General features: G+C 45.7%; 1 protein-coding gene and 1 pseudogene across 2 annotated transcripts in view; both read left to right on the forward strand.

Annotated features, from left to right (window-relative positions):
• MAP4K3 (mitogen-activated protein kinase kinase kinase kinase 3) overlaps positions 1 to 16,371 on the forward strand; it is an 831,592-nt gene that overhangs the window by 737,695 nt on the left and 77,526 nt on the right. For both annotated transcript variants that reach the window (XM_040350750.1, XM_040350751.1), the window contains one exon: positions 11,768 to 11,828. In XM_040350750.1, the coding sequence (XP_040206684.1) occupies positions 11,768 to 11,828 (61 nt within the window). The remainder of the gene's footprint in view (positions 1 to 11,767; positions 11,829 to 16,371) is intronic.
• On the forward strand, positions 5,624 to 5,758 carry LOC120938749 (annotated as a pseudogene).

The following is a 16,371-nucleotide window of genomic DNA, read 5'->3' on the forward strand; positions in this document are numbered from 1 at the left end:
ACAGATTTCTGTGTGGAGAAGCTCACCAAGCACCTGTCCCAGAGAACTGAATCAGAGGATGTTATCGATTCTCTAACAGTGATAGGAAAAGCTGTTGCTTACCTTGCGGATGCTGCAATCGAATCTGCAAGAGCTTCGGCTAAAACGGCAGCATTAATCAACTCAGCTAGAAGAGCTGTCTGGATTAAAGCGTGGGAAGGAGATGTAACATCTAAGGGTAAGCTATGTGGCCTTCCCTTTTAAGGTTCATTGCTTTTTGGCAAGGGCCTGGATGATGTCCTGTCAAGGTCATCAGAAAAAGGTAAAAAGTTTCCAGTTAAACCCAAAAAAGATTGGTTTAGAAAGACTTTTCGAGGCCCCTCTGGGCAATCAAAGCACAGAACCAAAAAGGGACCCAACAAATGGTGGGGTTATGGTAAGGGAAAGAAAAAGAACAACTTACTGTTCCCCTCTCCCAAAGCTGGCGACAAGGAAACTAAGTGACGCCAAGATCAGAGTGGGGGGACGATTGTCCCAATTTTTTCCTCAGTGGGAAAAGATTTCGGACAGCACTTACATTTGCCGAATCCTACGAGAAGGTTATCGTCTGGAATTTTCGGCAACACCCCCCTCTATGATCACTCTTACACATACTCCCAGGGATTCCCTAAAAAAAATCTCCCTCCTGGAGGGTATCCAGGAATTGGTCGAACAACAGGTAGTGGTACCAGTACCAAAAGAACAACAATACCGGGGATTCTATTCCCACGTATTTGTTGTCCACAAGCCATCAGGAAAATACCGCCTGATAGTAAATTTAAGAAACCTGAACAAGTTTCTGGAATACAAAAAATGTACTATGGAAAGTATGTACTCGGTATGGAAGCCTTCATTAAGATTCTGGACCTCAAAGATGCCTACCTACACGTGCCAATCCACGTGGATCATCAGGCATATTTGAGGTTTGCAGTGGTGGTTGGAGGAGAGATTGTTCACTGGCAATTCAGAGCCCTTTCTACATCTCCAGGGTATATCCCTAATACCTTAACTGGACGATTTACTGATCTCCGGGCAGTCAGCCTGCCAGGTCACGTTGGATACCAACAAAGCAGTATCAGTCCTGGAAAACCTGGGTTGGATAGTCAATGCAGAGAAATCCTCCCTCAAAAAAGGTCAAGACCTTCCTGGGCTACATAGTGGACACCAGGCAGCAGAAGCTCTTCCTGCCAGAAGGCAAAGTGGGAAAATTACCTTCAGCAGTAGGGGATCTGATAAAGACCCCGTTGCACTCCAGAAGGGAAATTCTGAGAACCCTAGGCCTGATGTCAGTGAGTATACCAGCAATAGTTTTGGCACAACTTCACTCAAGGACGCTTCATTTCTTCCTTGGGTCATTGGATCAGGAGATACTGCTAACCCCTCAGGTCCTGTCCTCCCTGGAGTGGTGGACAATTCCCCAAAACCTAAAAGAAGGTCGACCATGGGCTCAGTGTCACCACAGATGCCAGTTCCTGGGGGTGGGGTGCCCACCTAGAGAGGAAAAAAGCCCAAGAGCAATGGAACAGCTCACTAGCTCGGATGTCATCCAAATACAGGGAGCTCAGAGCAGTAGGGGAAGCCCTAAAAGCCTTCCAGAAAGACATCACGGGCAAGGAGGTTCAAGTAAGCTCCGACGACGCCACGGTCGTAGCCTATTTGAGTCACCAGGGAGGTACCAGGTCCAGACCCCTACTGGAACTATCCAAGGAAATCCTGGACTGGGCAGAAGGAAAAGTTCTCTCCATTTCTGCCTTACACATAAAGGGGACACGCACGTCGTGAGCTGATAAGACAGGGGGAATGGGAACTAAACCATGAGGTGTTTCAAACCCTAGTGCAGTACTTCGCAAATCCAGAAATAGACCTGTTAGCCAACCGGCAGAACAGAAAAATAAAGAGATTTCTCGATTTCCCAAGAGAAAGAGTCAGAAGGTTTAGATTCACTGACTCAGACCTGGCATTACAGGCTGGCATACGCCTTCCCACCCTTGGCCTTGATTCCGCGGGTCCTTCAGAAGCTCAGCAGGTCTCCAGGCCAGATCCTTCTGATAGCACCCTGGTGGCCAAGGAGAGCTTGGTTTGCAAGTCTGAAATCCATGGCTGTAGTGGAACCACTGAAGCTCCCAAACAGGATAGATCTTCTCAGGCAGGGGCCAGTTCTACACCCAAGGCCGAAATTCTTTCAGCTGACGGCCTGGTTAGTGAGCGCCAGATCCTGAAGCCAAAGGGCTGCTCAGAGAGTAGAAAGCCAGTGACTAAAAAGATTTATTCAAAAGTTTGGAAGACTTTCTGTTCTTGGGGTAAAGAAAGATGGATGACCTCAACTCCTGTTCCGGTTATCCTGGAGTTTCTCCAGGACGGAGTGGATTTAGGCTTAACAGTCTGTACCCTTCGGGTTCAAATAGCAGCCCTCTCAGTCTATCTTGATAGAAGACTGGGGAAAGAGGACCTCATTAAACGTTTTCTGTTAGCAAGGGAAAGAGTTTCCCCTGTCCTTAAAGGTAGTTTTCCACCTTGGGACTTAACTAGGGTGTTAGAGGCGTTATGTAAACACCCATTCGAGCCTATAGAAGAGGTTCCCTTTAAGTTTCTAACCTTAAAATTAGCGTTTTTGTTAGCAATTACTACAGCCAGGAGGGTAGGGGATCTGCAGGCGCTGTCCATGAAGGAACCCTTCCTGCTGGTACAGCCAGATAGAGTCACTCTCAGGGCAGATCCTTTGTACCTACCAAAAGTAGCATCCAAAAGCCTCAGTCTCCAGATGGATAAGAGAAGCTATCTCCAGAGCTTATGTATGCTCCGGAATCCCAACTCCAACTAAAATCAAAGCTCATTCAACCAGATCTCTAGCAACTTCCTTTGCTGAAAAAGCAGGGGCCTCCTGGGAGCAAATCCGCAGTGCGGCCACCTGGTCCAGTCATCATACATTCCTGAAGCACTATCGTGTGGAAATGTTGTCACAGCAAGACTTTGCTTTCGGTCGGAAGGTCCTACAAGCTGTGGTCCCACCCACGTTAGACTTACCGGTAACAGTATTTCTACAAACCTTCCAGGACGGCACACCTGAGAGATGAGGGCTCCTCCCTACAGGAAACACAATCAATTGACAGCTTGTTATAAGTCCCCACCCTTCCCCTTCATCCCCAGTATGTATTAAAGTAATCCCGAACTGGTTCACAAGGGACATAGTTCCGTACCTAATATGGTTAGGGAGTTATCAAAACGCGAAACCCTATGGACTTATTTGTTGGACACTCTTATTTAAGTTGTTAAATGTCAAGCTTGATGTAAATTGCTTCATAAGTGACTATTAACATCAGAAAAATATAATAGTAATTGTAGCATTTGGGTGTGTTATTTTAATAATGAACATTACACAATTATCCAAATTTATATAGTTATGAAGCTAAGGGGACGTTTTGATATTTCATTTATTAACTAACTAGTTAATTTTAGTAGTTATATTGACTTTTGAATTTTATTGAGTTTTATGGATCAGTGACTTAACTACATGAATTTCACGCAATAGTGATCCCTTTATCAATTTTTATAGTGGTTAAATTTCCCTTTTTCTTTATCGTACACCACGGGACACAGAGCCTTTATCTTTACATCATGGGTTAAGGGTCACCAGCGGTGATTGGACACTGGCACAACCAATTGAAGACAGTTCCCCTCCATATAACCCCTCCCATCAGGGAAGCACCTCAGTTTTTCCGCCAGTGTCTAGAAGGTGTTGGACGAGTGAGGATGTGCTAAGGATAGCTCTGCTAAGAAGACCCTCTGCGGGTGAAGGAGCTATGCTTTGGGGATCCATCCAAGAGGCCAAGAATTATGCTGAATCTGGATGGGATCCGGGCCTCATGGACGAGGCGTCGCCTGTAATGTCTCTCTTCGGTGGACTGGGCTCTGGGGTCCAGCACTTTTTCTTTTACAAGGCCCAAGGGAGAGGTATCTGTTAAATAGGAGCCCATATCCCTGAAGGTTGGCACACAAAACCCGCCGAGATGGGTGAAGATTGGTGCTGTCTGAATTTTTTTCAGCAGAAAAAACCTGCGGCGGGGATAAGGTAAGAAGAACAAGCTTAAAGGGGTTGTAAAGGAATTTTATTTTTTCCCTAAATAGCTTCCTTTACCTTAGTGCAGTCCTCCTTCACTTACCTCATTCTTCAATTTTGCTTTTAAATGTCCTTATTTCTTCTGAGAAATGGTCACTTCCTGTTCTTCTGTCTATAACTCACCACCGTAATGCAAGGCTTTCTTCCTGGTGTGGAGAAAGCCTCTTGAGGGGGGAGGGGGCGAGCAGGCAAGTCAGGACACTCTCTGCTTTGCAGATAGAGAAAGGAGATGTGTGTTAGTGGGCGTCCTGACACTCCTGCTCGCCCCCTCCCCCCTCAAGAGGCTTTCTCCACACCAGGGAGAAAGCCTTGCATTACGGTGGTGAGTTACAGATAGAAGAACAGGAAGTAAGGATTTCTCAGAATAAATAAGAACATTTAAAAGCAAAATTGGAGGATGAGGTAAGTGAAGGAGGACTGCTCTAAGGTAAAGGAAGCTATTTAGGGGGGGAAAAAATTCCTTTACAACCCCTTTAAGGATCCTTTTCAAAACTATGAGTCGGGTGTCTTCTCTTTTTCTGGCCACTAGAGGGAGTAAAGAGCTGAGTTTACTCACCTCACTCTGCAAGAATGTCAGATCCACTGGACAAGGCACATTCCTTCCGCTGCAGAGCTCTGCATTTGCACGGCCAAAAGCCTCTCCCCTCCTAGAGACTGCTGAGATCCCAAAGAGGGGAAAAGGAAGCAGGATGGTATGGTATAAGCAGGGAGAGGCTCTCCCTGATCCCTCACAGCCACCATAATGCCCTAGACGCGCGCGTGCAGATTCAAAAAATGGCACTCAAACAGGAGCCCTTAAAAGATCATGGAGGCCGGCAGCTCTTCCCTTGGGACACAGCAGCAGCAGAAGGGGCACGTAAGCTCTATGTGGTTGGTAGGGCACTACCAAGAGAGACACCCACTAGTGTAGAATAGCATTAAACTGTGTGTTTAAGTTGCATACTTTATGTAGATTGCTTAACTGAGCACAGTAGTATATGCTTATTGGTAACTCGGCTTGTTGCTTGTTAATATGTCTTCCCTTAGAGGGAGTTCAGGGACTAAAAAGGACAAGAAAACACTGCCGCCTGAGACAGGAGGCTCTAGCCGCGCCTGCTCGGTACCTTCCTCCCCTGTAAATCTTAATTTACCAATACAGGAGGAACCATTGCCACTATCAGGAGTAGCTATTTCTCCAGTGGCGCCTGGGCCTGCATATGTCACTGAGGACACCTTTATCGTAGCCATGGAAAAACTGGAGGGAAAGATCGCTACGCTAATCGCAAAGTCCTCGCAAAAGGACAAAAAGCAAAGCAGATCTCCTTCAATGGTGTTAGATCCTCTTCCAGAAAGATCTGAAGAGGAGAAGGCTGAGGATGAGATAACACCTACAGAGGACAGGGATGAGGAGTCGGACGAATCAGGGATTTCAGAGGAACCCTTTTCTGCTTCCCAAATGCTAAGGTCACAGGTGCAATGTTATGCTGAAACAGTGCCTACTACATTCAAGTCGCTTCTCGCCCTTTTGGCTAAGATCAAGTGTAGTATCTGTTCTTATCAGTTGCCAGTAGGGGGCGCTATGCTAACCGTCCCTAGTACACGGCCAGGTGGAAAGGGATGGCGGTGGCAGATGCAGAACCTGCTGGCGTGGAGGTGAAAGCCTTCTGATTTGGACAGAGAAACATGCGGTCGAAGCTGAAGGGCTGGGCCCCTGGCCTTCTAGCCTGGATTGTGTGGTGCCTGCCCCGGTCAGTTATTCAGGAGAGAACACTAGCTCCTCCTTCCCACCGGGGGAGCGGTTAGTATTTCCCGAATGTGATTAGGAGGGAGGGATGGGAGTAGCCTGTTGGCGTGGGCTCTCCCCAATCTCTCAGAGCTTCTACCTTCTTGGCTGGGATGGGTACTGCTTGTCCGGGCTGTGGGTCAGGGTCCGTTGAAAAGCCTGTGGAGATTGTGCCCCTGAAGTGGCAGTCCAGGGGTGCCGTATTTGCACAAGTGTTTGAGAGCGCACTTCAAGTATGGAACCTTGGTCACATCTCCACTACACTTTTTTACCACCTGCCTCTAGGGCCGGGCCTTTTGGCTGGGACCAGATGAATTTTTGTTTCCTGGCCGGAGGGCCGGCCATCGTATTGCATGATGGTCACTTTCCACTCACTCTCCCTTCTTCCTTCTCCCCCGCTTTCTTTTTATTTATCCCCGTGTGCGTCACTTTTATGTCTTTTTTTTGTTTGGTGTTTCACGTTTGTCACGTGTGATTAGTAGGGTGCCGGTCCTCGGGCCAGCCCTGAACATCTTGGGAGTGGGTGGACATGGCCTTCTGGCTTAGTTCGGCTGCTCTCATGGGGTCTCCCTCCCTAGTACTGGGAGGGTTCTGTTTTGGCAGACCCTCCAAGGAATTGGGTCCGTGTCGGCTTTGGCTGCTCGGACCACTTGAGTACCTCAGTCCCCGTCTGGAGCCTAACGCCCCAAGGGATCAGGGTCAGGTCCTTCTGAACGGAGGACCGTTTGACATAGCACCCGTTGCATGTTTTTGTGTTTCACTCTCTGTGTGTGCACATTTTTTCTGCACCGGGTGGAGTTTTTTGGGTGTGTTTTGCACGCCACAGGCTTTTCAATAGAAAAAAAAGGATCTGATCCACAAGGCAAACAAGAGACCATCTATTCGCCTTTGCATGAGGCTATTGGGGAAGATGGTAGCCTCCTTCAAGGCCGTTCCTTATGCCCATTTTTACTCAAGACTACTTCAGGGCAGTATTCTCACAGCCTGGAACAAAAAGATCCAAGCGCTGGATTTACCCATGCACCTGTCTTCACATGTGTGCCAAAGCTTCAGTTGGTGGTTAAAGACCAAAAACTTGCAAAAAGGAAGATCCTTTCCCCCAGTCACAAAAAACTTGCAAAAAGGAAGATCCTTTCCCCAGTCACATCCATAGACACCAGGTGGTGTCTACGGATGCCAGCCTAATAGGCTGGGGTGCAGTATTGGAAGCAGCTTCAGCCCAGGGAACCTGGGCCAAGATCGAAAGGAGCATGCCTATCAACATATTGAAAATTCGGGCAGTATACTTAGCCTTCAAGACCTGGACAAGCAGGTTACAGGGCCACCCAGTTCGGATTCAATCCGACAATGCTACTGCAGTAGCTTACATCAATCACCAACGAGGCATCCGCAGTCAGGGCGCTCAGAAGGAGGTGAATCAGATTGTGACTTGGGCAGAAGAACATATTACTTGTCTCTCTGAAATTCTCATCCCAGGGGTAGAAAACTGGCAAGCAGGCTATATGTGTCGCCAACAGCTGTCACCAGGAGAGTGGTCTGATCACCCCCAGATCTTGCAGACCATTTGCCAGAGATGGGGGACCCTGGCTATAGACCTGTTAGCTTCCAGATTCAACAGGAAGTTGGACAATTTTGTGTCCAGGACAAGAGATCTTCTGGCCTATGGATCGGATGCTCTGGTGGTCCCATGGAATCAGTTCTCACTGATCTATGCGTTTCCAACGATCACTCTCTTACAAAGGCTACTCTGCAGGATCAAGAAGGAAAGAATTCCTGTAATCTTAGTGGCCCCAAATTGGCCCAGAAGACCTTGGTACGCCAAGATCATAAAATTCATAAAGATGGCGGTAGGATCACCTTGGAAGCTTCCACTTCATCACGACCTGCTGTCGCAAGGTCCAGTGTTCAATCCTTCCTTACAAATGCTAAATTTGATGGTTTAGCTGCTAAGACCCACATTCTGAAGAAGAGAGGGATCTCAGGTCCAGTGCTTTACACAATTATTAATGCCAGAAAGCCAGCTTCCAGACTTATTTACTACAGAGTCTAGAAAGCATACGTTTCTTGGTGTGAAACCAACAAATAGAATCCTCAAAGATAAGACATAAATAGGATTCTTGCCTTTTGCCAGCTAGAAGTGGATATGAAGGTATCCGGCAGTGTCATTGCGTTCCATATGCGCTCCAACAAGGAAGTTGTGTTGTGCTGATGGTGGACGGTTTTAGTACACACACCAACTTATAGGAGCCATTGAACAGCGCGTTTTTTTAAATGTAAGTGCTGAATATTGTTAATATGGTCTTTACGGATACTATCAAATGCTTTGAAGAAAAAACAGGATTACACTATTTGGAGTTTTTTTCCCCTCTGACCCAAGGATATTGGGAGAGTGAGCTTGGCGTTGATTTTATTCGGGTTGTGGAGGACGAATGGATGAATACATTTGTCAGGGCCTGATAAACTCTACCTTCTGGTCAGTACAAACCCCGAAGGGGAGTGTGCCACATGGTGAGAGGAGTCTGCAGTAAAGAGCACAACACATATTCAAAGCACCTGTGGTTTTATCTGAACTCTGATACACCTTCTGTCCTTCACATTTTCCACTTATGAACTGTTATAAGAAAAATTGATCACGGCAGAGGAGTGATAATTAGCGCTGCTTTAGTGAATTACAAGACTTATTGAAAGGACTTTTGTATTTTACGAATTATTTTATTTTTTAAAAGGTCTGATTCCACTTTCGGCTCCTTTTCGGTGCACAGCTCCACAGCTATTTTGAAATTTCTACAGTGCGGGGCAGACAAGGTTTTATCCATAAGTACCCTTAAGAGTCAAGTTTCAGCATATTTAGAAAAACCTCTGGCCACCAACCCGTGGGTAGTCAGTTTCTTCAGGGCTCTAACTAGACAGAGACTAGACAGTTCGGGGGTTCACCCTTTCCTAGGTGGAACCTATCTCTAGTCTTGCAAAACCGGGAACCCCCTTTGAACCTTTGGAAAAATGTTTACTAAAGGAACTAACTTTAAAGACAGTATTTTTGGTAGCAGTGACAACTGGCAGGAGGGTCAGCGATATAGAGGCCTTATCAGTTAAGACCCCCTTTTTGCGTTATTTTCTCAGATCTGGTCGTTTTTAAGACCGATCCGGCATTTTAACCTGAAGTGGCTTCAAGATTTCACAGAAGCCAGGAGGTAGTCTTATTCTATTTTTGCCCCAACCCCTCAGGGGAAGGGGAATTGAAATAACATACTTTGGACGTAAGGAGGTGTATCCTGCAGTACCTAGAGCTGATGAAAGCATTAAGAAAGTCAGACTCTTTATTTTGTTTTCAGGGGCCAGAAAGGGGTACAAAGCGTCTCAGTGCACTATTGCCAGATGGCTCAGAGTAACCATTGGACAGGCCTATGCATTAGCAGATTAGCACCTAACATTGCGCTGACCTTCCTACTTTGAAATTGCGATACTTCAAGTTCTCCATGAGAAAAATGGTCATTCAAAATTTAGAACCTGCTCTATTTTGTCTCGTCGTTTTTCACGTTGTGAAAAACGATCGTTTGTACGCTTTAACAAATGGGGAAAAAATGTGCATGCTCAGAAGCACGTTATGAGACGGGAGACGTTCTGGTAAAACTAGCGTTCGTAATGGAGATAGAACATTTGTCACGCTGTAACAGACTGAAAAGCACTAAGTCTGAAAAGCGCAAATCGTCTCTCACCAACGTTTTACTAACACACAGTAACACGAAATTGGCAAAAGCAGCCCAAAGGGTGGCGCCATTTGAATGGAACTTCCCCTTTATAGTGCCGTCGTACGTGTTGTTGTACGTCACTGCGCTTTGCTCGAGCATTTTTTTTCACGATCGTGTGTATGCAAGGCAGGCTTGAGAGAAATCACGTCGAGAAAAACATATTTTTTTTCAATGACATGAATAACGGTCATGTGTAGGCGGCATTACATTTAATAGTTTTCTGTATAGAGTATAACATATCTAAGTAGTTTAGTGTGTGGGGGCAGCTGTACAGAGAGCTAAAAATTCAATAGCATCTTACAAATCAACAAATATGAGACTCGCTGAAAAAGTGGTCACAGTATGTTTAACCCTTTCACTGCCACTGAAGTATAACATATGTTGGCTGTAGCAGCAGGGGGTTTTACATACTCTCCACAGATAGGAGCGAATGATTAACCGTACAGCCATCTGATTGCCTCCATGAACCCCTGATGCACAGATTTTCCATACCCATATATCCGCCCCTAGCTAATAAGAACCAGCATCTGGCCATCAATGGGGCAATTTTTGGACCTGACAGCTCTGTTTTCAGAAATGTGGTACATACTGTGGGAGTTCCTCTTGGCTACAGCCTTTTTTAGGTAATTTGGTTCCCGTTTTTGTCTCCCTGTTTCTCACTCCACCACTGCTAGGTGGATTAAGACCTTCATTCAAGCCGGTCTAAAGGATAGGGTTCCTTCCTTCCCTATGTACACACTATACTACATCAATTAGTGCTGCCTTGGCTTTTCAGCATTGGGCATCTGTTTCTCAGATTTGTAGGACTGCCACCTGATATTCCGTTTACATAATAAGTTTAATTAGGTGGATAATTAGGCATCAGCTGATGCCAGTTTTGGTTATAAGGTTCTGCAAGCTGCTGTCCGAACTCTTGACCTGTTTGTTACTTGGGCATGTTAGCAGTGTTTGCTATGTTGCCCACATTGACCTGTTTGTTACTTGGGCATGTTAGCAGTGTTTGCTATGTTGCCCACATTGCATATGGGCTGCTTTTGGACTAACCATGGTTTAGACAAAGATCCTGTGTCCTGTACTATACTATTAAGAATTTTTTATTTTATTGTACTTGTAAAGTACAGTACAGAACATGCACCCCCCACCCCCTCCTTTCTTTATGGTCTCCCTATTCTCTTGCTACAAAAATGAGACTTATATGGGGGGGGGGGGGGGTACCCCTACAGTTTTTTTTTTTTTTTTTTTGCCAATCACCTGAAGACTCTGACCAGGGTCAAAATATGTTGAAATATTACTACGCTGGATTTGTGCTTTGAACCCTTTACAACCTTATACCACAATGTGGTCACAGTGAGGCTAATTGACTAAATGATTTAGCTATGTTCTCATTATAAATTGTGTACATATTCTTTTTAATTATCTAATCATATGCAGGTAAAAAACAAAACCGTGATTTTCTTTTCACATGGTTGGATAATTGGCGTTAATCTTCACACAATTTTTGTGTAAACTCTGTAGTAAAACAGCTTCGGTGTGTATAAAAATTAATTCAGAAATATGTAAATAGCTCTCCAAAACCTATATATAATATAAATATTATTTTTGCCAAGAGTTTTTTGTTTAATCTCCGGCAGGTCATGAAGGCGGCAGGCTAATGGCCTGTTCACACTTTAGGATTTTATGCGGATTTTCTATTAAAATCTGAGGAAATGTATTAAAATGTAAATTTTGGTGTACCTCAATACGTGTTGTTGTGTAATGTGATGCATGTTGACAGTCAGTACAAAATACAATATAGGCGTGTGTCATTGTGCATTACCTTGTGCTGTATTGTACTTGACATTGAATGTGAGCATGCATCATGACACGAGTCACGATGCATTGACGTTCATGAATGTTTATCTTCACGCATGCATTGACATGCGTTTTGATGTGTTTCACAAATCTTTATGTACTTTTTTAGTGGCTTTGATATGGACACTACCCTGTTATCACAAGCAAGCTATCACAAGCAAGCTTGCTCTGGTTTTGATAATAAAAAAATCCTGTTGTATTTAACATTTCTAGGCCTATTTACAGAGTAGACTAGGTTGGATTATCTCTGAATCTTTGTTTATATTTCAGCTTTTCCCAAGAAGATGTACATGGATGTATGTAATGAACAACTGTCTTCTCTCTATATCTGGTATGTTTCTTACATTTACATAGTAGTATGTAAAAAGTGGTGTGTTTTTAGTGATATGTTTAAACTTGTACCGATATCAACATTTTTATGTGATGCTTAAAAAAAATATATTAGGTAGTTGATTGTAAAGGTACTGTATATACAGGAGGGAAGTGGTTAAACCTTGCTTTAGGAGGTGGCATGTGATTTATAAGTAAAGCTCTTCACTCCTTTGTTGATCCTTGAGAAAGATTGTCTTTACAATCTAAATGCTGTATGTGAAGTGGCACAGGCAGTGCTATGTGACTTCACATTGAGCTCCTTGTAATCACAATGGCTTGTTATCACACTACCTGTCAGGAAACCAGCAGCTGTGGTTCCAGCAGCTTTATCCTATTTGCCCTTGATTTAAAAAGGTCTTGCCTACCTGCAGGACTTGTACAGTTAGACTGCCAGTGGGATGTTACACACAGACTGATAAGTAAATGAATGTTATGATCATGCTCATTCACTGCTTGCATTATGGATTGTACTTGATTGAGGATGCATACCCTGTCAAGGGTGTTAGCAAAGTTACATTTTGTTGGTACATTTAAAGGAAGATCCACCCCAATTTCTCAAGCCTGCCTTAGTATAGTTTAGATTTCTTGATATGTGGTATATTATTTAGTACTTACGGTATGTATATATAGTGCCGTCAATTTAAGCAGTGCTTTACATATACAGGTGCATCTCATAAAATTAGAATATCATCAAAAAGTTCATTTATTTTAGTAATTCAATTCAAAACGTGAAACTCATATTTTATATAGATGTGTTGCACACAGAGTGAAATATGTTATATGTTGGCTTACTGAAAAGTATGTTCGTGTACAGTATAGTATGCTCTCAATACTTGGTTGGGGCTCCTTTTGCATCAATATGGCGTGGCATGGAGGCGATCAGCCTGTGACACTGCTGAGGTATTATGGAAGCCAAGGTTCCTTTTTTAAGAGGGAAGTAAACCCTCTTAAAAAAAATCCGGGAAAAAAACCCTGAAAGACAAAGGCATAATGAGCTAGTATGCATAGCATACTAGCTCATTATGAATTACTTACCTGAGATCGAAGCCCCCGAAGCGGTCCTTGATCACCTCCTCCACCACCGTCATCTCTCGCGAAGTGAGTTCCCGGGTATCGCTGCTTCGGCGCTGTGACTGGCCAGAGCAACGATGATGTCACTCCCTCACGGCACGATCGCCTTCACTAACGGCACGCTCGGTGCACCTGCGCCGATGTCTACGGCGCGCATGCGCCGTAGACATCAGTGCCCCTTTTTTGAAAAATATCTCCTTAACCGTGTAGGTTAAGGAGATATTTCTTGGACCTACAGCCTTAATCTAGGCTTTACCTGTAGGTTAAAGTGGTCTGTAAGGGTTTACAACCACTTTAACATTAGTGATTCCTTCTCAAAACAAACAGACCTTAAAGCTTAAACCACTTTCTCTTATCGTCCATGGACGGACACAGCCTTCTCAAGTCTTGACAAGTAGGTTATGTTCCTGTTCACAGGAGAGGACTAGGCAGAACATGTTAGATAATTAAATACTTGTTACTTTAACAGAGTTGAACAGCCCCGCCCAGGGGACGGTCCCTCTGGACATAACCCTCCTCCCTGCAGCATGCAGCCTCAGTTTTTTTCTGCCTAGTAAAGGAGAAAGACGTATGGCTTCCTTTGGGCCCAGCGCCCTGAGGAAAATTTTTGTTTTATTTTCTTTTTAATTTAAGAATCTTCTATCAACTGCCGGCTGAGTGACAGGCTGGATATATAGATCCTTGTAGTCTCCTCAGTACGGCCAGCGAGCGTGAGCACACCATTGCTAAGGGCTGGGTCTGTCACGACATACCCCATGACTCCTGGGGTGGCCGGTGGGCTTTTTGCTCCAGGGTCCACATATGACTGGGCTGTGGTGTTGTCTCACTCACAGTGGACCGGGCCGACAGCTACTTATGTATGCCTGTCAGGAATGCGCCAGTGGGTCCTCGCATGGACGGGTAAGTACAGTCCTTCCTGCCTTGGCGGGTCGGTATGGCTGGGCATTCCTGGGGTTTGGGGTCCTCCTATTTTCCCTTTCCCTGCTCTCTGTCATATTTCCCTCTGCTGCTCTACTGCTGCTACCGGGGTGGACCTGTGGGGGGCTCCTTTTCCCACCAGGGGACTGTGGGGTGTCTGGGCCCATATTTTTCTGTGGGGGGTGTGCTTTACCTCAGGGAGGCCCCAATAGGCCTTCTCATCTACATTGCTGCGTTTCACCGCCATTTTGGCTGCGCCGACTACATTTTTTGTACTCTGCTGTTTACATTGGAAATTCCCATGGGCGACCATTTTGTTGTGGTCGCACTATGGCACAGCTTGCTATTGCGGTCGGACATTTTACTGTGGCCATGCCCTGTTATCTCTAAAGGCGTCCGGCGGCCATTTTGTCAGTGGTTTTGGCCTCTAGTGCTGGCTTCTACACGGCGCGCAGCACATATCTCCTCAGTTTTTTACTTCACAGCTTTTTCCTCACAGCACACGCTGTGTACAGAGGGCGAGCAGCGGCACTGAACAGTCTCTTGCTGGGTTCGTGAGTAGTCCTTGGAGTTGAACCTAGGCTGCTGAGGATAAGTGGCCGCTGGAGGTGGTGTTGTAGGACGGTCTGACTGAGGTTTGTAGGCAATAGCCGGCGGGGGTGCCGCTGACCGATAATCCACCCGAGCTGTGGTCTTGACCACAGAGTTGTCCAGTTTGCGGGCGTCTGTGTATTCGTCCGCCAGGCGAGCTGCTTCAGACAAGGAGAAAGGGTTTCTGTCCCGGACCCATTCTCTGACTTCCCGGGACAGTTTGTCAAAGAAGTGCTCCAGCAGGAACACCTGCAGCACCTCTTCCCCGAATTCTGCTTGGCATCCATCGACCCAGTGGGATGCTGTGCGGTGTAGGCGGCATGCCCACTCGGTATATGAGTCTCCAGTCTGCTTGCTCGTCTCTCGGAACCGCCTCCGGTGTGACAGCATACCTGGCCAAAAGTGCTTTTACCAGTCCATAGTTTATAATATCCTTGTCTGGGATGGGCCTGAACGCTTCACTGGCCCGGCCGAACAATTTCCCAGACAAAATGGTAACCCATTCCTCTGTAGGCACCCGGTGTAGGGCACATTGCCGTTTAAAATCAGCAAGGTACCCATCGATCTCCCCTTCAGTTTCAATGAAGTTCTTAAAAGCAGCAAAATGTATCTTTCTCCTTTCAGTTGGTGCTGCTGTGACTTCTGCTGCTGCAGAACGTCTTTGCCGTAGCCAATTTGCGTCCACAGCAGCTATAACTCGGTCTATGATCTCCGGTGGAGGGTTAGGACCATAGTGTGCCAGTCTTAGTTTGACAGCCCGATCAAAACGTGCCTCCTCAGGGGTCATGTCTGTTACGCTGGGCCTTTCCGTTCCATCCATTTGGACAAGTTCTGTGATCACGTCCATCTTCTTATGGTTGCTGGCCGGTCTGCCACGGTTCTCCAGTAGTCCTTGTAGCTGTCCTTTAAGCGATGGAATTATCCCGCTGCTAGCCACCAATTGTAACGGTCGCCACCGTTTACGACCTTCCATCCCATCCAAGACAGCTTATCGACACTCCACAATCAGGCAAGCGAACACGGACCATAAGAATTCCCCCCAGACACGAGACACACAGCTCTTTGTTCTGGTTTCAAATGTAAGAATGCTTTAATGGTTTCTTCTCAGCTTTTTATGCAGTTACAAGCAGGTGACCGTAATCAAAGGGACACTGAAATCTCCACCCCTCTTCACACCATGGGGCTTAAATCACATACTTTTATCAAAAGAATTCACACAAAATATCATCACACAATGAGTTCCCTTCAATCCACATCATTAGACAGATGTTCTGTCTCCGACAGACAGGTAGTCACACCTTTACACAATGGACAATGAAATGTCTAGGAGTAGATGCAATTAACACCTTTCAACGGGATGTGTCCCCACATTGAATAATCCAACAACTTGTGATATCTCAAGACATCCTGCAAACATGAATTATTATTAATGTCCCATCTCATGTAATACATGAATTATGATTCACTTGCCACCCCATCTCCTGGCTCAATCTGTGCCCAAAAGTCACTCCTGTTACAGTCGGTAATTTGTTTGCGGGTGACGTTCAAATCAGAGCTCACCTGTACCGTCGGAGCCCGTTTATGCTGGGCCTCCAGGGTCCGCAGCTTAAGAAGCAGCGAGTTGAGTTGATCGGTTCTCAGCCTTTTTAGTCGAGCACCGTGCTTCATGAGAACACCTCTCACTACAGCCACTGGATCACTGTCTTAGGTGGAATTGGTGCTAAAGTAATGTTCTATCTCTTTCACTACCTGTCATGGTGTCTGAGTCCTGCAACAGGCTCTCATTGAGCCTCCAGGTATGTCATTGAGCCATCTGGACGCCCGTCAAAGCATAGACCAGCGTGATTGGAGCATGGTCCGACCACGTGATTGATCCGATCGAGGCATCTTTAACCGCCGAGAGGTGTCTATGGGGAATCATG

The sequence above is a fragment of the Rana temporaria genome, chromosome 4 (assembly GCF_905171775.1).
Source record: "Rana temporaria chromosome 4, aRanTem1.1, whole genome shotgun sequence".
NCBI lineage: Eukaryota > Metazoa > Chordata > Amphibia > Anura > Ranidae > Rana > Rana temporaria.